The 24,894-nt window shown below is 39.1% G+C and overlaps 1 protein-coding gene across 4 annotated transcripts in view; it reads left to right on the top strand.

The window, feature by feature from the left end:
* MYLK3 (myosin light chain kinase 3) overlaps positions 1–22,795 on the top strand; it is a 77,658-nt gene extending 54,863 nt beyond the window's left edge. For all 4 annotated transcript variants that reach the window (XM_072632123.1, XM_072632124.1, XM_072632122.1 and 1 more), the window contains exons 6-13: positions 871–964; positions 3,311–3,420; positions 6,278–6,419; positions 12,172–12,242; positions 18,382–18,510; positions 19,308–19,460; positions 21,019–21,151; positions 22,478–22,795. In XM_072632123.1, coding sequence (XP_072488224.1) covers positions 871–964; positions 3,311–3,420; positions 6,278–6,419; positions 12,172–12,242; positions 18,382–18,510; positions 19,308–19,460; positions 21,019–21,151; positions 22,478–22,558 — 913 coding nt within the window. In that variant the 3' untranslated portion in view covers positions 22,559–22,795. The remainder of the gene's footprint in view (positions 1–870; positions 965–3,310; positions 3,421–6,277; positions 6,420–12,171; positions 12,243–18,381; positions 18,511–19,307; positions 19,461–21,018; positions 21,152–22,477) is intronic.
* The last annotated feature ends 2,099 nt before the right edge of the window (positions 22,796–24,894 follow it).

The following is a 24,894-nucleotide window of genomic DNA, read 5'->3' as shown; positions in this document are numbered from 1 at the left end:
TCATATTGTAAACAATATGCACATATTCCTGCTGATGTGTGCTGGACTTTCTAGCAATGCCGACATATTCGCCTGCCAATACTTGATTGTTAAGACCTGTTGGTGGACTTGACCGCTGATCAATTATAACTTACATTTTGTGTGTTTATTTAGAAAATAATGTAATCACTATGACTTTAACTCTGTTATATAATAGATGAAACATATATGAACGGTTTTTCAAAATTTTCTCATCTCTTCTTTCCTTATGCTTCCACCACCCCCTTTATTTTTATTTAATGCCTTCGTTGCACCTGAGGCTACTACTGATCCTCTAGATCATTTCAGTACCCCTAAAGGGCAGTATCACCCACTTTAGGAACCTATGTAAGGTGATAAAACTAAAGCCCAAAGATCAGGTAACTTGCCAGTGGTCACACAGGAGTCAGGATTTGAACCCAGGTCCTCTGACTTCAGATCCAGTTCCCTTTTCTCTGTAACACATTGCCCTGGAGACAATGGAGGACACACTAGACTGCACATTAAAAATCATAGTTCATCCATTAGGTAGCAGTATGATCTTGGGCAAGACAATTAACTCCATGGGGGTCTCAGTTCCTTCCGCTGTAAAATGAAGGGGTGGGACTACATCTTTTCAAAGGTCTCTTCCAGCACTCAATCCTATACCTATAATCTTTTAATGATACAGTTTCACATAGGACCTTCCTCCATAACATAATGTACGTTTAGATTCTCAGCTTTTCTGTTCCCCAATTGCCTGACCTACCATTTGCATAGATGACTAAGATTTAGGAATACTTTGACTCTGACTTGAGGGATGATGTATTGGCTCTGAGGGTTCTCAGCCTTCTGTGCTTGGTATTTCCACAGGGGAAGATTTGGTCAAGTCCACAAGTGTACTGAGAAGTCCACTGGTCTCTCTCTGGCAGCCAAGATCATCAAAGTAAAGAGTGCCAAGGACCGGGTAAGAAGCCCACTCTAAACCAAGCCCCTTCTCACCTCCAGCCAAGTGGCAGATCTGGAATTCAAACCCGAAGCCGGGGCTCCAAATCTAGTGATTTTTCTGTTTGGCCTCTGGCTCCTGCCTATCTCTCCAAGGTCATTGTACATTTGTCCCTGCCATGCATGCTTCAGGCCAGCCAAACTGACTTACCATTCCTCAAATGTGATGCTCCATCTGCCTCCTGTTGGGTATATCATAGTGGGGATTCCTTTGGTGTGTGGGTTGGACTAGATGGCTGCTGAGGTACCTTCTAATTCTCAAAGTCTGTGATTCTGTAAATTTACATGTGACACAAAGCTGGGAGGGATAGTTAATGAACTGTAGGTGAGGGTCCCAAAAGATCTTGTTACATTTGAATGAATATTGGGCTGAATTTAATAAGATGAAATTTATTAGGAAAACATTTTTAAATGTTTTAAATTTAAACTTAATTACCATATGCAACCAAAAAAACATTATTGATAATAATATTAACTAACATTTACATAGTGTTTACTATTCGCAAAGCAGTTTGCAAAATGTTTTACAATTATTATTGTGTTTGAGCCTCACAATAACCCTAGGAAATCGGTGCTATTATTATCCTCATTTTACAGAAGAAGAAACTGAGGCAAACAGGGGTTAAGTGACTTGCCCATGGTCTCCGAGCTGCTAAGTGTCCCCAGTTGGATTCCTGTAGGTCTTCCTGACTCCAGGCCTGGTGCTCTGTGCAATATGGCACCACCTAGTGGCTCTTCAAGTAACATAGGACATTTAGTTTTTTATTTAGCAAAAGCAGAAGCAAATGAATTTTAAAGTAAACAAAAATTATATTTTAAATTCAGGAACCGTTGGAATGTCTGCTCCCCTTTAGTTATGTTTTAATAGCATAAATTTAAAGTCTTACACAGAAATTTAAAAAATCATCTTTACAAGGACAAGATGGTAGCTGCATGGATATAAAGTTCTTGATAAACTGCAAGCTCAGTATGTCTCTACAAGGTGACATGGTTACCATAAAAGTGAATGTGATCTTAGGTGCATAAATAGTGGCATAATGTCTAGAATGAGGCAGGTAGGTGATGCAGTGGTAGTATGTGGAACTTGGAGTAAGAAAAACCTGAGTTCAAATCCTGCCTACACATTTACTTAGCTGTGTGACTTTGGGCAAGTGGGCAAGTCACGTAACTTCTGTCTGCCTCAGTTCCTCATAGCAGATAGCATCTACCTTGAAGGGTTATTGTGAGGATCAAATACCATATTCATAAAGTGTACTTTATAGAATACTGTATCAAGTCAAGGTGTTGATATTACTGCACCTTGCTCGGACCACATATGGAGTACTCTGTTTGATTCTGGGTGCTGCTTTTAAGTAAAGACACTCATAATCTAGGGAGCATCCAAAGAACACTGAAAATGATGAAGGGTCTTGCAATCATGTCATAATTAAACGAACTGAAGTGACTTGGAGATTTAGCCTAGAATATAATAGTGTCAAATTCAGATGGAAAAGGGGGCCCCTGGACCATACATAAGAATCCCTATGGGCTGCAAATTGACTTAGAAAACCACATGTTCATATTATCTGTATACTTTTTTGTCTTTTTATGTATTTTGTTAAATATTTCCTTATTACACTTTCATGCAGTTTGGGCCATGTTTTGACACCTTTGACCTAGAGGATAGAAGATGTTTGGGGCTATCAGAGATATCTTGAAGTATTTGAGGAGCTACCATGTCTAAGATGGAATAGAGTCCTTCTACTTGCCTTCAGAGGGCAGAACTAGCAGTAATATACGCAGGGCGCAGATTTTGATTCTGGATGAGGAAAATCTTCCAATAATTAGAACGGTCAAAAACGTGGAACAGGCTGCCTCAGGGCATTGTAGGCTTCCATTTGTTGGAGGCCTCCAAGTGAAGACAAGATCACCCTTTGTCAGTCAGTTAACAAGCATTTATTAAATACTTACTATGTGGCAGACGCTGTGCTAAGCCCTAGGGATCCAAAGAAGGCAGCCCCTTCCTCAAAATCTCCCCCTCCACCACCAAGAAACCAGTATTCTCAAGGGACTCACAGTCTAATGGGAGGAGACAAAAATGCAGATAATTAAAGGGGAAAAGGGGGATTTGGGTGGTTGTCCTTTGTTCTTGAAGAGGACCAAGATGATATTTGCTGTGTTGAGGTTAAGGTAGAGTGTGTCCGACTGTAACTGATCAGACCAGTAGGAGCTTGGAAGGTTCTGCCACAGCTCAAGCACAAATAGTCCACATGTTGGGAAGCAGGAATTTTTAAACAGTGGTCCAGCTCAATAAAACCTCTCTCCTCAGGAGGAAGTAAAGAATGAAATCAACATCATGAACCAGCTTAGCCATGTGAATCTGATCCAACTCTACGATGCCTTTGAGAGCAAAAACAGTTTCACTTTGGTCATGGAATAGTGAGTATAACCCCCAAGGGGTTATGGGATGATGGGCAGAAATTTGGGGAAACATTGTGCTCTCATGGGCACAGCCAACGTGTTTCCAAGAACTCCACTTTCTCTCGATAACCCTTGAATTAATCAGGACTCAGCACATGGTCTGGAGTAAAGGTGTCCAAGAGGTAGCACTGGGTCACACTCCCAAGTGCTGCCTGACCCCTATTAATCCTTCGTTTCTTTTAAAAGGCATTTAAAATTATATCCTTTGTTTGTACAATAACTTCATTTATGAATAGATCCTTTCCCCCCATCCCTCAGTGGGTGAGTCATCCTTTGTAACAAAGACTCAATCAATTAATAAATATTTATTTAATAACTACTATGTAACTGGGAAATATTTGACAAAAATAAACACAGTAAAACATGGATTATGTTAGTATGTGGTTTTCTAAGTCAATATGTACCCATCCAGATCTTTAGGTGCAGTTTGGTGGCCTCTACTTCTATTTGAGTTTGACCCCACTGGTCTAGAAGAAGGTTGATAGATTTAGATTTCAAGGCAGAGGACATAGGTTCAGATTTCTGGTCTGCCACTTACTCTCTGTGTGAGGTTGGGTAGTCATTTCATTTCTCTGTGCCTTGATTTCCTTATCTGTAAAATGAAGGAGTTGGACTAGATGTTAGCTATAAGGGAGGAACAAGATACTATGGTGTTTAAGGAAGGGAGAGATCACTCATGGCTGAGATGGTAACGAAACATACCAAATAGAAGATGGCATTTAACCTGGATCTTGAAGGATGGTTAGTATTTTAATAGGCATAAAGGAGGGTTATTCTAGACATAAAAAGGAATAAGCAAAGACATAGAAGAAAACATGGGACATATTAGGAAAATGATGAGTAGTTCAACTTTGTTGATACAGAGAGATTATACCAAAGCAGTGGTAGGAGATAGGTTTGGAAAGATAAATTGGAAACATATCATGGAAAGCCTTGAATGCCAGGATCAGGAGTATAGATTTTATCCTAGAGGCAGCTAAGAGCCATTGAAGATTTTGATCCCAGGGGTCACATGTTCAGATCTATGATTTAAGAAGGCGCTTAGTTTTCCTTTTGCCCTACCCTGCTTGCTATGTGAAACAGCTAAGTGGTTCAGTGCATAGAGCACTGGGTCTGGGGTTAGGAAGATCTGAGTTCAAATCCACCCTCAGACATTTACGAACTGTGTGACTCTGGGCAAGTCACTTAACCCTGTTTGCCTCAGTTTCTTTCTCTGTCAAACAAGCTGGGGAAGAAAATGGCAAACCCCTCCAATATGGCAAACCCCACGGACAGTGTTGGCTGTGCTGTGGTTCACAGGGTCATAAAGAGTCAGGTACAGCTGAATGGCTTCATGGCAACAACTTGCTATGTGATGTAGGACAATTTTCCTTCATCTCCATGCCCTCAGCGTCGCAGGCTCTATAAACAAGGTTTGATGAATGGAGTATTTGTTAGCAAAACTCCTTCAGGCTGACCTAGATCCAAAAGTTTTATTAAAGGAAATTCTAGATGATTTGTGATTTCCAGGGTCAAAAAGAACTTGAATAATCAACATGTCTTGATGATACAAAAACTCTGGTTGTTGACTGTTTTTTCCATTTCCAGTTTCCCAGAACGAATAGGTTTGAGTTTTTCCTCTTCTCCCTTTTCACCTACCCCTATTTTGACCAGAAGACAGTAGGAGAGGCAGAAACAAGAGGAAAGATCCTGGGCATTGTTACAGACTCCAGGGTCAATTCCTGAATGATGGAGATTAAAACCTGGGGACTGTGAGGGAGAGATGAGGGTTGCTGCTTAGTTTATAGGATCCAAAGCTGCAAATCACTTAGAAATCACTTAGATCAAACTCTTTGTTTCTTTTTAAAAGCATATTAAATTACATCTTTTGTTTTTATAATAATTTATGAATAGATCTCCCCCGCATCCCGTAGGGAATGAGGAACAAAGGATCAATTAATAAACATTTATTAAACACCTACTTTGTGCCAGGCATTGTGCTAAGTGCTGAGGATACAAAACAAGGCAAAAGATAGTCCCTAATCCTCAAGAAATTTACAATCTACAACAAATGAAAAAAGAAATAAGAAAAAATAAAACAGTTCCAGGAAAACCAACCAACATAATCTACTGAATCTGGCAGGGTGTGTAATAATCTTCACCCAGAGTCTCCCACCTCAGCAAAGAAGGAGGAAGGTGAATTTCCTCAATTCTTCTCCAAGGCCAAACTTCTTGGTCATGATAAGTATATACTCTTTATTTTTTTTTTTGTTCTTTGCATTTATATGATTTTAGCCAGTGGGTATATTGCATATTGTTGTTCCACTTACTTCATTCTGTATCAGTCTTATGCCTCTTTGAATACTTCATATTAAAACTATTCTATTACCTTCGTGTATGTCCTTATTTTTTTTTATTCCCCAACCAATGAGAATCTGTTTTGTTTCTAGTGCTTTGCTACCACGCAAAAAAAAGGGCTGCTATCAATATTTTGGCATGTACGGGACTTTCTTTCTGTCTTTGCTTTTTGGCAGCTCTCTCATTTCATAAAGGAGGAAACCAGAGCCCAAGAGAGGGGCTCATAGTCATACAGGTCGATTCAAACTCAGGTCTTCTGATCAAATTCACTTAGTGCAGTGCCCAGCACATAGGAGGCACTAAGAAAATACTTCTTCTTTTTCTCCTGTAGCCTTTTGACCTCCAAATATAGCACTCTTTCAGTCACTGAAACCACATTGTTCTTGGATTTTTTGCTGTAAGTGAAAAGACCCAGATGATCACAACAGAATCTTCCTAGGAACTCACTGACACACCTTTTTCTTGCTTGAACTTGCAGTGTCGATGGGGGTGAGCTATTTGACCGGATCACAGATGAAAAGTACCACCTGACAGAGCTGGATGCCATCCTATTCACCAAACAGATCTGTGAGGGCCTTCACTACCTGCACCAGCATTATATTCTGCACCTGGACTTGAAGGTCAGTAAGGACTGATCCTAGAACTACAGGCTGTTGGAGCTAGCTGGAAATTAAATTATCCTAGATTGTCAATGCTAGAAAGCTCCTTGGGGGCCATCTAATCTAACCCCCTCCTTTTAATTAGCAGGACATTGAAAGGATAAATGATTTGCCCAAATTTACAAAGCTAATGGATGTCAGTTAATGTGTCCTGACCCCTCAGTCTTTCCAATACACCTCAATATGCTTGGAATCTTAGTCTGGGTTCTTGGATGCTACTTTAGCAGAAGGAGACTTGTTACTCTATATTTTAGGCACAAGTCAGCCTTTTATTAATTTAAATGAAACTAATTCTAAACATTTCTGCTTTGGGAAAGATCCCAACATGGGCAGTTACTCAATGCAACTGTTAATTTTACTTGTGGTTGTAATTTATAATATCCTCAAACAACAGATAAAATTTCACAGTTAAGATTGAGCAAGGGTTCAGAGTTTAGGTAACAGACAGTTAATGGTCTGCTTCATCAATATGGACAACAGTCTCTTGAAATTGTTAAGGAATCCTAGAGAATCATTTCCTAAACCAATCAGTCTGATCAAAGGTGGCTATAGGCAAGGATCTTACCTAGACTAAAGTGCCAGTATTACAGTTTTAAGCATAGTTACTCCCCTTAATCCGTTTTCAGGACCTTAGAATTTGTTCCCAACCTTTTATAGTTTCCTAAGAGGAAGGTGATAGGCTATGGAAAAAGGAGGAAAAGGGATTTAGTGAAAGGCTTTGTTTCCCTAAAAGTTTTATAAGTATCAAAGCTATATCTTTCCTTGGTGCCTCTCCCTTAGAAAGAATGAAGTCTCAAGATCCTGACTCAGATTGTGTTAATTTTTTTCCATGAGCCAAATGATAATAACAACAATTTTCATTCATATAGCTCCTTAAGCACTTTTCCTATATTATCTTATTTGATCCTCATGAAAACCCTGTGAAGTAGGTGCTATGGTTATCCTCCTTTCATGGATGAGGAAACTGTGACTGGAAAAAGTTAAATGACTTGCCCAAGGTCACACAGATTTGTATATAAGTATGTGTTGTTGTCATTCACTTGTATCTGATTCTTCGTGACGCCATTTGGGGTCTCCTTGGCAAAGACACTGGAGTGGTTTGCCATTGCCTTCTCCAACTCATTTTACATATGAGGAACTGAGCCAGACAGGATTAAGTGACTTGCTTAGGGCCACCCAGCTAATAAGTTTCTGGGACTGGATTTGAACTCACAAAGATGAGTCTTCCTGATTTCAGGTCCTGCACTCTATCTGCTATGTCACCTAGCTGCCCATAAAAGTATATAAATATAAGTCAGCAACAACAAGTATAAGTCCCTGAGGCAGGATTTGAGCTCAGACCTTCCAGATTCCAAGTACACACTGAATTAGGAAACTTTATTAATTAAATGTATTAATTATTTAGCACAGTGCCAGGCACCGAGCTAAGCACTTTATAATTATCTCATTTAACCTTGACAACAATCTTGTGAGTTAGGTATTCTTATTATCCCCATTTTACAGATGATTAAATGACTTGCCTGGAGTCACCCAGTTAGTTAAGTATCTGTGGCTGGATTTGAACTTAGGTCTTCCTGATTTCAGGTCCAGAGTTTTATTCACTGTGCCACTCATCTGCCTAATTTCCTATTTCCAATTTAGTTAGATTTCATGTCATTATCTTCCTTCTGGGAAAGGATTTAGGAGTTCAACTAACTCTCACATAGCCAGTAGCTTTGGATCTTTTTAGGTTGTAGACCATAGTTCACTTACATGGCTGAGCCCCACTGAATAAAAAGGAAATCAATTTTGCTTGACTGAGGGAGAGAAAGAGTTATTTATGAGGATTAGTACATGCATGGACCTAGGGGAAAACTCCTATCCCAGTGGAAATATAAATCCTTCTACAATTTCTATAAACTGTGAATGTAATTCTTAACAGTAACCCTAAAGAGCCAGACACTCAAGATGCCTAAAAGTAAGAGGGAATTCCAGGTGACCTCTTCTGGAGGGAAGAAAGGAGTGAAAGAGAAAACAGTGGAGGGAAGGAGAGGGAGGGAACACTGTGACTTCACCCACCAGAAAGGGAGGGGACAGAACTGCAGATTGCCACTGTGTCCACCCTGAAAAACCCAAAGAATGAATCCTTAGGAAAGCCATAGTATCTTTAAACTGAGCTGATTACTTAAGGACAATTAAGAGTTATTCTTTGTATTTTGGACAAATCACTTATTCTCTCTGGGCTTTTAGTTTCCTCATCCGTGAAAGAAGAGGGTTTGAAAGAAGAGGGTTGGATAAGAAGGCATTTGAGGTTTTTTCCAACTCTAATCTAAATCTAATCTAATCTAATCTTATCTAAATCCTACTTCCAATCTAATCAAATTTCACATCATTACTTTTCTTCTGTAGCCCCATCTAAACCTGCCAAGGGTTAGAGGCAATGTCACATCTTCTGCATTCTTAGCTAAATGCCAGATGTGAAGGGCGGCATGGGTATACCCCTTTCAAGGAACTGACTAGTCAATACTGAGTCAGGGATCGTCAACCCTGTTAACAACAGAAGACCATGATCCAGTCTTATCCACTTTCCTGTTTGTTTTAGCCAAAAGTGAATGAGGAGGGGGATGGGAGAAGTTATTATGCTCCCAGGGAGCTGTCAACAAGGTGCCAATTCATAATTAAGATGTTACCAGAAGGTGGATAGAGTTCCAGGCCTGGAGTCAGGAAAACAAGAGCTCAAATCTGACCTCAGATACTTAGTGGAGTGTAGGTTAAATGACCCTGGGCAAATCACTAAATCCTGTTTGCCTCATTTTCTTCATCTGTAAAATGAGCTGGAGAAGGAAATGGCAAAGCACTCCAGTATCTCTGCCAAGAAAACTCCACAATCGAAACAACTGAACTAGGATGACTAAAGCCACCTAAGAAGAAAAGGGTGTTCTTAACCTGGGTTCCAGTCTCAGCCCTGGTCACTAACCAGCAGGTGGCTAGTAAGTGGATCCCAGAGATGGCTAGAACACTGTTTTGTTATTTCATTGTTCAGAACAACTGTAGGGAATGTGGTAGAGAGCTGGCTCTGCTCCTGAGAGAGAAAGTTAATGTTACCCTCCTAAAGAGAGAAGACTCTAGATACTAATCTACTAAACATGCTAAAATGATTAAAAAAATAAGGTTCTAGTCCAACCCTAGCCTCATTCCTAGCCCCTCAGGCCCTCATACCTGAGGAATTCTAACTTCTTTAGATTCTCCACATTCCAGAGATATCTGTCTTCATAGTTCCAGTTTCCCAGATAACATTAGATCATCTTCTGGGCAGAAAAGGGGAAGGGAAGAAAATAAGCATTTATTTAGTTCCTCCTAGGTGCCAACCAGGTGCCAAGCACCGTGCTAAAGCACTTTACAAATATTATCTCATTGGATCCTCACAACAATCCTGAAAGGTTTGCTGTTTTACAAATGAGAAAACTGAGACTGACAAAAGTTAAGTAGTTAAGTGACTTGTCTGGGGTCACACGGCTAATTACTGTTTGAGACTCTATTTGAACTCAGGTCCCTGTCTCCAAATGAGGTCAAGGAGAGTGGGCAACTCCATTGAAATAAATGAACACTTCCTGACTGCAGTCCCAGTCCTCTATGCACCTACCTGCCCTCTAGGAGAGGGGAAGACTGGCTAGAAGTGGCTTAGAAGTCACTTCACTCAAAGTAGATTGCAAGAAGTTTGCTGCTGTTCAGAATTTTGGTCTACAAGATCCTATCAAATAGTCATCCAATGGTGTCCCTACAGCCAAATCCAGCTCATTGCCTGTTTGTTTTTATACAGCTCCAGTTAAGAATGCTTTTTACATTTTAAAAATAAATTTATTTTAAAGTGTAAAAACTATTCTTATCTTAAGGGCCTAACAAAAAGAGGTGGGGTATGAAAAACCAAGCAGCTTAGTAAGGTTTTTTTGGTTGTTCAATTCTGTCCCAAACCCCATTTGGGTTTGTTTTTTTGGGGGGGGCAAAGAGCTGGAGTAGTTTGTCATTTCCTTCTCTATCTCATTTAACAGATGAGGAAACTGAGGCAAACAGGGTTAAATGATTTGCCCAAGGTCACATAGCTAGTAAGTGTCTGAGGCCAGATTTGAACTCAGGAAGATGAGTCTTTCTGACTTCAGGTGTGGCACTCTGTGCACTATGGCACCCCCTACCTGCCCAAGTCATAGTTTGCCTTGTATCAATCTTTCAGTCATATTTGGGGCAATGCCAGGCCCTTTTATCCTCCATTATCTCCTGAAGTGTGCCCAAGCTCATGTTTGTTGCTTCAGTGATACTATCCATCTCATCCGCTGCTGTCCCCTTCTCCTTTTGCCTTCAGTGTTTCCATAAAACAATAGTTCTCACCCTTTTTGGTCTCAAGACCCTTTGAACTCTTCCCCCACCCCTTTCACAAATATTTACTTCAAAAGTATAAAACAAATACATAAACGGCTTAGCCCAGTTCCTATAAGCAAATGGTCTAGGTCAAGGTGAATACCAGATAACAGTATGAACGTTTATACCAGACATTATCATTCTGATGATGACAGAGTTCTTACTTTAAAAGTTCTGTCTGTACTTTTGCAAAATTCACTAATACAGAACCTAGCTGTACATCAGTACTTATGTACAGAGAATCCAGTAACATAAAAAGTATCGGTCAATCAATCAACAAATGAAGTTAGAAAAATTGTAACAATAGAACTGACTTGTACAGTACAAAGCAAGACTATAAAACAAATATACAGACAGCTTAGCTTGGTTCCTTCCTTTAGAATACAATCCAGTTCCACGTTCTAAACCCCACCCCTGGGACTTGAGTCCTGTGCACCTTCTCAGGGTTTCTCTGCCAGACTGGTTGGTTGCAACATCACCTCTAGAATACTGGACCTTGTCCAAGGTTGCCTTGACTCCACTTCCTAGGTCAGCCACCTGGTAAGGGGACATGGTAAGGAACTCAGAGCCATCTGAGCAATTTACATCCCCCAAAATTATTAAGGACCTCCCCTGCTAAAGAGCTTTTGTTTATGTGAACTCTCTATATCCTGGGGTGTGCTACAGATAGCTCAGGAGAACCAACTGTTAAATTTTCAGTGTGAGCATTTATACCTTATAAATCTGCAAATGCCACAAATCAGGGCTTGATTTATTGTTTTATTGATTGTCAAGATTTAAGAAAGTGATGGAGAAAATGAAAATAGTGCAGGTTAAAGTTAAAAGTGTGTTGCAGATAAATTTAGTTTTTCCGAGAGCTGATTACCAATATACCAGGTTGTGTTTTCCTTCGTTTTTGAAGACCACCATGATATCAGAGAGATGATGACATGGTTTGCAGTTGACTTTGATTTGAGTGAGGGAGGGCTGCGCGAGGTCACAAGCCTCACTTTCTCCTCCACAGCCATCTGGGTCTAGTGGCCAGATAATTTGTTCATCAGGATGACTGGAGATGGCCGAGGATACCACTAACTTTATCGACATTCACTACATTAGAAATTAAAACTGTGTATTAGTACTTTAGTGTGTTAGCACTAGCATGAAAATAGTCTTAATCTTGCAGACTCCTGAAAGGATGAGGTCCTCAAACTGCCGCCCTAACAGATGTATTCATTCAACAAACTGTTTTGTGTAGCAAAATGGTTAAGTAGCTTGTATTGAGTGCTTCCTTGACCATAGGAATAACAACCATCTGTCAAATTCTCTCATTGGTCTCTCCTAGCCTGAGAACATACTATGTGTAAATCAGATGGGAAACCAAATTAAAATCATTGACTTTGGGCTGGCCAGAAGGTAAGACCATTTCACCTTTGCATATCAAATCAATTAAATAATTGTTATTAAGCACCCATTATATAATGTTCAAGGGCCTGGGCAAGGTGCTGGGACTAAAGAAAAAAAAGAGAAATAAATACTGCTTTGTTCACCATGTCTTCTTGTCCCTGACCACCTTTTAGAAATAACTTAAATTGACACTCTCTCCAGAATAGAAGATTGGCTTTATATAAATAAATCTGCTCTTAACTGACCATCTATCAGTCCTTTTATAAAAAGGTGAGGTCTGTCATGAGACATATCACTTACCAGAAAAAAAACAAAGGAATACATGAGATATGATAAATGTGGTATTTTATAACTTTTAGAAATCCTTAAAGAACTCTCTGAAATTTTTGTTACAATTAATTATTTATTGCAAAATTTATTGCAAATAAAAAAAAAAAAAAGACTAGGTCTCCCTATCCTGCCCAGGCTAGAAGCTGGAGTTAGTGATAGGCTCCATCCTACTAGTGATTGACCTAGGATCTTTGACTTGTTTTGGATTCATCCTTCTGGGGGTCCCCCACTCCCAGGTGACTCATCATATTAATTCCTTTCTCAGTTCTGACAGCCAATCAGTATATCTCACTGTAGTTTAGCCACAGTCCAGCTGTATCAGGGATGACAGACTTGTGCCTCCATGCTCAGCCTCAATTAAATTCAGAAAAACATGAAACTCTTTACAAGGATGAAGAATATTTTTAAAAGGAATAAGGCAGAGGTAGAGGTAGAAGGATAAGAGATAATGAATGGATAAGAATTTCAGAGTTCACTATCCTTAAAGTATTACAGTTAGAAGTGGTACAGACAAATGGAGTGAATCTTAAAAGAACAAAAGTTGATGAGTGAGGGTGGCCAAGGGAGATTTTGGGGGTGGCCATGAGGGTGGTATCAGTATGTTTGTTCCTACTGGGTAAATAGGCAGAAGATGGAGGCCAGGGATGCAGTAAGGGCCAGAAGATAGAAGTCCAAGATGGAAGTAAACTTAAAAATTAAACATGGCTCCTGAAGGTGCAATGGAATGGGAATGCATAGCAGCCTTGGGATTCAGGATGAGTGGGACTCTGGTGGTCAAACTAGAAGGCGAGGGGAATGACAAAAAGGGAAGGAGGTTTTCAACTTGTCTGTCAGAATCTCTGAATAACACATTTTTAGGATGAAGTTTGGCCTTATCTGGCTCCAACTCAAATTTTCAGACTGTTTCCTTATTACTCCTTTACCCACCCTCCAGGGTCTAGCCCAATTGGCTTAGTTGTGGTTTCCCATCCACCGTATTTCATCTTCTATGCATTTGTATAGGCTGTGTCCCTCCCTTTCCCCTCTTCCCCACTGGGTTGCTCTATTTCATTTCTACCTGTTAGAATATTTAGTTCAGTTTAGTTCAAGCCCTACCCATCTCCTACAAGGTAGTGTTTATAAAATGCTTAGTAGGTTCCTTAAAAAAATGCTTATTGCCTTTCTCTTTCCTTGTTAATTCTCCCCTAGATAGGAGTATGCATTTATCTTATATATATGTGTATATGTATTTTTAAAAATTGATTTATCTATGTCCAAATTGTATGGAATATAAATAAACTCCTTGAGGGCTAGGACTGTTTCATTTCAGTGTTTGTATCCTTAGCATCTAGCATAATGCAAACAGCAGGTCCTTGACATATGTTTACTGAATTGAATTGTTGTTACCCTAGTGGTGTTCATAGAGGGATTAGCTGACTGTACAATGATTTATTTAATATTTCATTTTTTCCCAATTACACATAAAAACAATTTTGGCATTCTTTTTTCAAATTTTGAGTTCCAAATTCCCTCCCACCTTCTCCACTCCCCTTCACTGAGAAGGCAAGCAATTTGACATAGTTTATACATGTTTAGTTATGCAAAACACATTTCCATGTAAGTCATGCTGTGAAAGAAAACACAGACAAAAAACTCTATGAAAAATAAAGAAAGTTAAAAATTATCTTTGATCTTCATTCAGGCTCCACTAGATGGACAGTACCTTTTATTGTAACCATTTGTCACCTTGGATCATTGTATTGCTGAGAATAGCTAAGTAATTTACAGTAGATAATCCTACAGTATTGCTGTTACTATGTACAATGTTCTTCTGGTTCTGCTCATTTCACTTTGCATCAGCTCATATAAGGTCAGGTTTTTCTAAGAGCATCCTGCTCATCATTTCTTATAACACAATAGTATTCCATCACAATCATATAGAACAACTTGTTTAGCTCTCTGTAAGGATTTGAGAGAATGTATGAACAAAGCACTGCCACCTCGGTGGCAGACACCTATTTTCATATGCAAATATACAGGATAATTACCATAGTTTGTTTATATTACAGTTGTACTTTGGATTAACTGTTTTTCCTTATAGGAAGAGGGTTGGGAGATCACAAACTAGGCAAGGCAGTTCAGTTTAATTCATTCATTCTTCATCAAACATATTAAATCTACAGTGTGCACAGAGGATTATGAAGGATAGAGATCCATATGACATGGTCCCAGTCTTCAAGGAATTTATGAGTTACTTGGAGAGATAAGATACATATGCTTGAAAAATTAACTCAATTTATAAGATAGTTCTTTCCTCCCTCCCTCAATCTACAAAGGATGCATACTAATTTTCTGAAAGGTTGTTTCTACTATTTCACTCCCATACTCAAAATTCTTTATTCTTCCAGAGAATAAAGTATAAATTTCCTAAATTAGGGCCTTCCATAATCTATTTCCCACTTACCCATTCCAATCTTTTCTCAAGATTGATTCACCCTCTTATTCATTCCATCTTTCAGCCAAAGTGTACTATTGACTTTTCTGTTCCTTGGTCGTATCTGTAGTCTCCATCTTCCCCCCCAAGCCTATAATATTCTCCCCTGCTTATCTTCATCTGTTCCACCCTTAATGATTTAAATCTCAAACCCAGCATGTCAAAAATGCAACTCTTCATCTTTTTGAACCACCCTCCAACTCACTGGTTTTTCAAGCTTCCCTGTTTGTTTTTTTTTTGTCCCATTTGGTTTTATTTTATCTTCAGTTCCAGATTCTTTCCCTCCTCTTACTCCTGCTACACCCCTCGAGGAGGCAAGAAATATGAAAACTATTACAAATATGAAGTCACACAAAACCAATTTCCACAAAACCAAGAAAAAGAGAGAGGAAAATATGCTTCAATTTGCTTTCCATCTGGAGGTGGTCAGCATTTTTCTTCATGAGTCCTTGGGAATAGTTGTGGGTCATTGGGTTGATCAGTTACTAAGTATTTCACAGTTAATTATCTTTATAATACTGCTATTACTGAATAAATTATTCTGTTCACTTCACTTCACTTTGTATAACCTTATATGTCTTTCCAAAATTTTCAAAAACCAACCCTTCATTATTTCTTATACCACAATAGTATTCCATCACTTTCATATACCATAACTTGTTCAGTCATTCCTCAAATGATGGCCATCTCTTCAGTTTTTAATTCTTTGCTATCACAAAAATAGCCGCTATAAATATTTTTGTCCTTATGGGCCCTTTTCCTTTTTCTTTGATCTCTTTGGCGTGTAAGTTGTAGTATTGTTGGGTGAAGGGGTATGCATAATTTAATAGCTTTTTGAGTATAATTTCAAATTGCTCTCTAGAATTGTTGCACTAGATCACAGTACAACTAACAGTGCATTAGTGTGTCTAGTTTTACACATTCCTTCTTCATTTGTCATTTTCTTTATCTGTCATGCTACCCAAATGGATGGGTGTGAAGTATTACCTCAGAGTTGTTTTAATTGGCATTTCTCTAATTCCTAGTGACTTAGAGCATTTTTTCATGTGACTATTGATATCCTTAGTTTTTGCATCACTTTTATTTCCTAACATATCATTCTCCCCATTCTAATCCAGTAAGCCATCCCTTGCAACAAAATGTTAAAAAACTGCTTGACAAAAGCAACCAACATGCCAGCCTTCATTCACATACTCATAGTCCCTCTTTTGTATCAAGTATCGTTGCTGTTCAGTTATTTCAGACCCTCTGGGACCCCATTCAGGGTTTTCTTGGCAAAGATACTAGAGTGGTTTGCCATTTACTTCTCCAGTGTGTTCCTACTTTACAGATGAAGAGCTGACGAAAATAGAAGTTAAGTGATTTACCCAGGGTCACACAACTAGTGTCTGGGGCCAGATTTGAATTCAGATTTTTCTTAATTCCAGGCCAGTAATCTGTCCACTGTACCACACTGTACCACTTTGTATTAAGTAAGGGACTATCAAAGACCACTGGGGATGTGATATCAGGGCCTGCCTTTGCTCTCCACTGAGCTAACAGCCTTTCTGTAAGAGAAAACCTGAATCCCTCAGGCCAAGTCTGTTTCATCTGAGTCCTTTGTTGGTATACCTACGGAACCTGGGTGTAGTTCAACAGAATAAGGAGAGAGATATGGCAGAGTAATTGCCAAAATATCTGAAGTTATCATTGAAATTTTTATAGATGGCTTCTTAGTAACAATAAGACTCTAAATAAAATCCATTTCATATGTGAATATCAAATCCTCTCACAGTAAATGGAGGATAGAGGGAGCTGCCTCCAGAGGGCATATTTCCATGTGGCTATTGCTCTAAAATCCAGCCTCAGACCCTTACTAGCTCTATGACCCTGGGCAAATCAGTTCACTCTGTTTGCCTCAGTTTCCTCATCTGTAAAATGAACTGGCAAACCACTCCAGCATCCTTGCCAAGAAAACCCCAAATGGGGTCACAAAGAGTCAGACATGAATGAAACAAATGCACAACAACAACATTGGTGAGGAGGCAATGGGTTCCAAGAAATATTCACCTGGCATTGGAGTGGGTAGTACCAGCTTGAGTGGGTAACTTAGGCAACCAGATTCCAAGGCCTGAAAGCCGGGACTATCTCTGAGGGTTCTGGAAGGCATCTGTCTTCTTAGCTGCTGTGCTCTTAGCACAGCTCTGACTCTTGTTTACTCAAGAGGCAGGCCTGAGCACTGGTCTCTTCCTTGTATTATCTCCTCCTCCCCCAATTACAGATAGATATCTGTAAACCTGGTATTATTAGAAAGTCCTTAAGTTCAATATGGTTGTACATGTAAAACCTATAGCAGATTGCACACTATCTTGGGGAGGGGGGAAAGGAGTTTGGAGAAAAAATGTGGAACTCCAAATCTTATAAAGTGAATATTGAAAACTATCTTTACATGTAATTGGAAAAAATAAAATACTAATGAGGGAGAAAAAAAAGAAAGTCCTAGTCCTCAGAGCTTATGAGATACTGACCAAGCAGTGAGTGCTCCATGCTGGGTGTTAGATGCTTGCCTTCAACAAGAAAATGCAGAGCAAGGAGGGAGTCAGGCAGAGAAGCTGAATGATTTAATTACCCAGGTCACATAGGTAGTCGTGAACTAGAAGAGCCAGGAATTGAACCCAGGTCCTACAACTTTAGGTTGTATCTCTTCCCTAAATGATACCAAAAACCCCATGCACTCCAAAGCCCCCCAACACTTTAAACAGATTGAATCAATTGGACATAAAAAATAAACATCAGAAATAAAAACTGAATGCTATGAAATGATAACGACCAAGTTTTGCCCCAAAGAACATCTCTGAGAATGTGCCTCCCCTACTTCTTCCCAGAGGTGGGATGCTGCATACGATGTCAGACTTTTTCAGTGAGTTGGTTGAAAGGGGAGAGGGTGGGATATACTGGGAAATGGAGCTGATATAAAAAAAACAAAAAAATGCCAATAAAATTATATTTTAAAGAGTTTTCACCTTAAGGATTTACTGCTTGTTTATTTGCAAATGTCATCTCTTTTGTCTCCCCAGCTAGAACAAGCTCCCTCTATTTGCTTGGTGTCTCTCCCATTGTATCCCTTGGCTCTGTATACCCAACCTCAGTGTGTGACCAAGTGGGTAAGGGGGTGAGGGAGGGAGAATATCTTATCTACTCCACCTTACAAAGGGTTCACACAGCATATCAAGCCATGTGGTTGCTGGAGGAATCTATTAATGGCATAAATCTAGATTCCTAGAATCATATTTTCCTGTAGCACCCCTTATCTCTTTACCAACCCCTTTCTCAGAGCTCTGATATTCCCCTGGACTCTGGCTACAGGTACAAGCCCCGGGAGAAGCTGAAAGTGAACTTTGGCACCCCAGAATTCCTGGCCCCTGAAGTGGTGAACTATGATTTTGTCTCCTTTCCCACCGACATGTGGAGTGTGGGTGTCATCACGTACATGCTGTAAGTAACTCAGGTTGGGCAGGCAGTAGTGTAGCAGTGATGAAAAAAACCTCTATGCTGGGTTTAGCTTTACTTGCCACGTGCCTGTCTAACCTCCTAGATTTTTTTTTTCTCACTAGGAAGAGGAAGTAGCTCTATGATGCAATTGGGAGAGGATTTAAACGTCCAGACTAAATATCCTCACCTTCCTATGATTATAGACCTCCTGCTCTGGTTTGGAGAAATTCTTGGCTCTCAATTCTAGGAAAGCTGTTTATTATTTTGTCATAGCTTGGGCCCTTTGCCCTTTTCTGTAAGCTGTGTGTGCAGAAGGAGGGGACCTGGGTGGAACTCAAACTTGGAAGGGAGCCTTGGCAGCTTGGATCAATTTCCTATTTCTCTCTCTAGCATCCTACCATCTAAACCTAGAGATGATGAATACTAAGTTAATCAGGCTTCTGGGTACCAGGGCTTCTTTGAACACACAGGATAGTATCCTATCCAGTCTGGTTGCTTCACAGAAAGATCCTAATATTTTTACTGGGCCAAAGTAAAGAAGATTAATTGACTGTCTGAAGTTTGGGCCCAAATTGACTCATTGTGGTAGGAGATAGAAAGGGGGAGAGGGAATTGTATAAGATTGCTCCAAAGCATGTGGCACTGCTCTATTCTTTCAATCTCCATCAGTGTTCATGGCCTTCTGACCTACAAAGATGTTTTCTTTCACCCCCTTTAATTCACATTGGAATCTTACCAGTTGCTTTTTTCATCACAATATGCTTTTTCCATTTGTTGGTGGGCATCTCTTTCCTTTCTAGGCTCAGTGGCTTGTCTCCATTTCTGGGGGAAACAGATGCAGAGACAATGAATTTCATTGTAAACTGTAGCTGGGATTTTGATGCTGACGCATTTGAAGGGCTCTCAGAAGAGGCCAAAGATTTCATTTCTAGGCTCCTGGTTAAAGAGAAGAGGTATGTCTAATTGGGAGCAACCATGACCTCACCAAGTTAGGAGAACCCCGGGCTCAGGAAAAACACTGTGGTAAAGAATTCAGTTCATTTCAGAAACCTTGCCTTGGCTCGGGATGATCTGCAAGGAGTAAAAGATCCCATCTTCTTACAGAAGAGTTAAGTTTCCCTACTGGTTCCTTAGTCCACACTTGAAAGCAAAGAGGGAACTGTCATAAAGGACAAGAGAAGGAATTGAGAAACAATGCTTTCACAGAATGAAAGTATTTTCTAAATGCTTGAGACTGATAACTCAAGATCTATATAAATGCTTAGGCAGGAGGAATATTTGCAAATGGTTGTTATTTCCAAGTACTTACACATGCAAGGGTATTGCCAGGAAGGAGGTTGAGAAACACTGACTTGCCATAATTAGAATAAAGGCAAGAAAGGAGGAAAACTTTATTTCTTGGTGAGGAAGGGCTGCCTTCCTCTCCCCTCCCCCCCACCTTTTTTTCTTTTGTACTTAAAAGCAATAGCAAACTATGTCAAGTAAATCATATAAATTCTACTGTGAGGATAAAATGAGAGGCCTCCAAATCAAGTGGACCTCTGGCACATATGTGCTGCGTGGCCCTGCAAGTCTTTTAACGTCTCATGAGTCCAGGCAACTAAGATTTTAAGTTGTACAGAGTCTTGGTCTGCATTAGTGGAAGGAGTCCCTTAACCTGGAAGTTCCCCATTCCCTATCCCTATAAAATAAGAAATAGTAAGAATTAAAAGTATTTAATATAAAGGGGAGTGAAGATCTGGAGCCTTGTTTCTGACCCTTTTCTAACTCCCTTATCAGGCTGGTTTTAGGGGGCATACAGTGGATAGACTGCTAGACCTGGTATGAGGAAAATCTGAATTCATATCCTATTGCCTGTGAGACCCTGGGCAAGTCACCTGATCTAAGTCTCAGTTTCCTCATTTCTAAAATAAGAATAGTAGCAACTCTCCCAGGGCCGCACTGAGGGGCAAATGAGATACGGTATCAAGTATTTTGTAAACCTTAAAGTGCTAAATGACTACTAGATATTAATTTTTGACTATGAAAAAATGTTACCTGTGAGGAGAAATATTTCTAATCAATTAATCAAGCTTACATAAATTCTTATAGGAAGGCTCAGCTCTTCACATTTGGTTATATAATATGTAACAAATTACAAATGGTTACAAATGTGAATTTGGATTCACATAAATTTGGTTATTTTTCTTCTCCTGAGTAGCCATTGCTTCCCCAGATAATTACAGGGGCTTAGGGAACTTTTGTCTAGATGGTTGTCATGGGACTTTTAGGCGGAGATTTGAGCAAAGTGATTTCCTTTATTGGTACCCACCAATCTCAGAATGTGAGTTGGAGAGGACCCTGGTGGCCATCTAGTAGTCCAATCTATACACAAGAGGAATCTGGAGTATAACATAGCCAAGTGATCAAAAAGCCACCACTAGCTTTTGACCAGTCTAGTACCCCAGATCTCTGTACAGCCCAAAAGGGCATAACAAATTGTCTAATTTCACCTGCTGTTTGGTTTCCCAGTTGTAGAATGAGTGCAGCCCAGTGTCTGAAACATGAGTGGGTGAATAATCTGCAGACCAAAGCCACAAAGTCTAAAGTTCGGCTCAAGTCCCAGATACTGCTACGGAAATACATGGCTCAAAGAAAATGGAAAGTAAGGTTTTGTTGTTGTTTTGAAGGAAATAGAGGCAGCTTCTTTCATGCTTCCTTTAAAAGTATCTTGGCTGTATTTGCACTTGATAACATTTTGAATACAAGGGGGCAAAATATTTCTCTTCAAGAAACCCAAGTCAATAGTCTAAAATACTGGTGGCATATTAAGCAATGGTTGGTATATTTGTGTGGATATTTGCAACTGAAAATGCCAGAAGTTTTGAGCATATGCTCTCATTAGTGACAACAAATACCTGAAGTGGGAGTTACCTGACTGAAGCCTCTACAATTTTATTAACTATTTTAATTAGTTAAATTAATTTTATACATTTAGGTTGACATAACTATAACTGTTACAGAGTCCAACACATAAGAGAGCCTTAAAAGACTATCCTTAGTCTTATTGCATTTTTACTTTGGATTAAATGTGAAATTAGAGGGTTGTGGAGCTAAGGTCAAAGTAGTAAACATTACTTTAGATAATTAACAACCCTAAGGTCATGAATGAGAATGAGAATAATGTTTGCTATTTATCAACTGTCCGATACATGCAAAGCCCTGCACCAGGAGGCAGTTGATTTAGACATGATCCTTGCTCCCATGAAGTTTATAATCTAGCAACTTTTTTTTTGCTTTTATTACTGAAACTGAAATACGCAGTAAGAAAAAGCAACATACTATAAATTTAAATATTGAAACTTATATACAAAATAAGAAAAAAAAGTGTCATGTGCACAGCAGACCATAAGAGAGGATTCAGAATATATAGCAATGTTTCCACTTCAAGAAAGCCTATATAATAAATACTACACCTTGTGTTGAGAGCTGTCCATCTTTTCTTCCCTGTAAGCTTTCTTTTTAGTTCTTTGCTGTACATTTTTTACTTGATTCTTTTTTTTCTCTCCCCCCAACAGGCTACAATTAAGTGTGGATGTATTTATATATAGATGTATGCATACACATATATATGTACATACATATATATACTTTCCTTAAAAATTCTAATTCTGATCTTTGTTTTTTATATTTGTGTGTTATCTCTTATTTCCTATCCCTCCTAACTCCTCTACTTTATTTCTACCTTGCCTTCTATAACTTAACCAATACCTCTCTCTCCCCCTTTGCCCTCCCCCTAAGGATCCCTCCCTTCAATCTAACAACTTTATAAAAAGTCTGTAATCTAGTTTGGGGTCACTAGCTGAATCAATTACAAATAAAACAAGAAATACTTGTTTGACTTCATTTACCTCGATTTTCTCAATCCTTTCCTCTTACATGAAAAATTAGTCTAAAATGCAAATTTTCTCTTTATTTTTTTTTTTTCAAGAAACACTTCTATGCAGTGACTGCTGCCAACAGGCTTAGGAAGTTTCCAAGTTGTCCCCAAGCCTCATCTATGCTACTTTGAAAGTTCTGCAATACTTAGAGCCAGAGATGAAGCTAAAACAGAGAACTCTTTGTCTAGTGATCTGGCTTTTTGCTATTACTGTATTTGATTTCCTGTTTTTAAATTGTCCAAGTAATATTATTACCGTGGCCTGTCTTAAATGTGGATGTGAACATGCTATGTAAGAACTGCCTTAAAAACTTTACCAGGTGATGACAGTAGGCATGCTTTCAAATAAAATGGGTTGGGGAGATACGATCCTGTTTTAGGAGTGTGATTAATTTTACTTTTTAAAAACTTTACCAGGTGATGACAGTAGGCATGCTTTCAAATAAAATGGGTTGGGGAGATACGATCCTGTTTTAGGAGTGTGATCAATTTCAATTTTTAACTTGTTCTGAGAAACAATTATAGTACCATGTGGGATGGGGTAAGCCATTCATTATTATTTCCTACAGTACAAAGGAGATTTATTGTTTTGGGTTGTTTAGGTGGTGCTGTATCATGAAATTTCAGAAGAGGGGCTGTTAACCTCTTTTTGGGTCATGGTCCCCTTTGGGAGTTTGGTGAAGCCTAGAGACCACCTTTCAGGAAAATGCTTTTAAATGCAATTAAATGCACTAAATTACAGAATATGACAAAGGGCTTTAGAGTAATATCAACACTGGTTTAGAAACCATGGGAACTGGTACCAAAACCCAAGGGACAGATGAGAATTGTTTTACATGGTATTTTCCCAAAGGAATGGGGTTGATTCCTGCTCAATTTTTAAACCAAACTGAGCAGTCAAAATAGTGGGAAAAAATTCTTATATAGTTTATATGCTTAAAATTTCAAATGCAAAGAGTTACGTGCACATACACACATATGTATGTACCTATATAGGTAGAGATATACAGAGAACAAGAAATGAGAAATATGAACAGTAAATGACCTGAATGGTTTCCAATTCATTTTTTGCCTTACCATCCTAAATTGGAGCTCAGCTACCAGTTTGAATAACTATAGGTAGCTTTTTAAGACTTCTCTCTCAAACCTGTAACTCTAAACGTACAGCTTTTGGGTACTTAAAACTGTCAGTAAACCCAGATTCCACATAGGGGCTGGTTAAGTTATCCAGAGGTAAAAGTAATGGAGCAGAAGATTTTGGCTCAACATAAAGGAATGATGACTTTTCATTAACGGAATGGGTTGTCTTGCAAATGAAGAGAGCCAGCCTTGAGCCAAAAGGACCTGGATACCAGTCCTATTTAACAAATTGGCAGAACTCTGGGCAAATAATTTAACTTGTCAGTGCTCTAAGCTCAAATATCAGAAAGGATACTAACGTGCATTAGTAGAAGGAGCTTCCTTACCCGGGAGTTCCCTATACCACCAAAATCATGGATTCAGGTCCTATTCTAAGGAAGCCTACAGTTTCCTTTTACCTTTCTAGCTCTATACTTTAGAACAGTTCTCATTTGTCTTGTCCCACATCATATGAGCAAGTTTTAGGGGTTTTAGATTTACTAGCAATCTGACTAGAGTTTTTGAGTAGAAATTTTTCACATAGGAATAGTGTCTAAAATTAGGAATGCAAACTGATGGCACAAAGCAAATCTAAGCCCTATTTAAAATAGAGGATTCTTTTAGGCATTTCTGCTACAATTTTATTTTTTAAAAAAGTTACTTTTTTTAAAGGTGATGCAAGCAGCCTGAGACCCAAAACAAAAATAATGACCATTAATAGAATAAATGTCAAGTCTTTGTTAGAAGCCAGGAATTTCTCCTCATTGCTGGTTTTTATGCCTTCTCAATCTCATTAGTTGTTTCCCTTTCAAGTTCAAGTAGGAAAGCAAGTATTTTATTGCATGCAGATGCCGGCATTTTTGATTGCAAAATGACTTTCCTTCCAAAAGGCAGGGAGGGAATTGCTTTTTTCAGCTTGGGCATAAGCATTAGTATTTTTAGGAAACTAATTTTGTAAATTTCACTTATAGGTTACAAGGCTAATTATGTAGTCAACTGGAGAGTTGATATTTTTGTCTTATAATCTTTAATCTTGTCCTACTCAACTGCTCTCCATTTAAAAAAAATCTTGAAAATTGCTTTTAGTCACTCCAGATTCTACACAGGCTGTGTATTTTGCAAAATTGGAATATACATGGGCGGGGGGGCAGCATGGCATAAGAGTGCTGGGATTTGATTTTGAAAGACCTCTGGGGCAAACTTGCCCTTGTGACTGTGGACAAGTCCTTTACCCGCTAAGGGTCCCAACATCTAAGAGTTGTGAGCTGCTCATCTACTTTATCTGTTGGGAGTTTCTACATCTGGATATATGTCAATGAAATCACAGGTCTACAGCAAATAAACAAACT

This window comes from Notamacropus eugenii, chromosome 1, assembly GCF_028372415.1.
Source record: "Notamacropus eugenii isolate mMacEug1 chromosome 1, mMacEug1.pri_v2, whole genome shotgun sequence".
Taxonomy (NCBI): Eukaryota; Metazoa; Chordata; class Mammalia; order Diprotodontia; family Macropodidae; genus Notamacropus; species Notamacropus eugenii.
The sequence above is the reverse complement of the archived record's forward strand: the minus strand, read 5'-3'. Positions and strand labels throughout refer to the sequence as shown.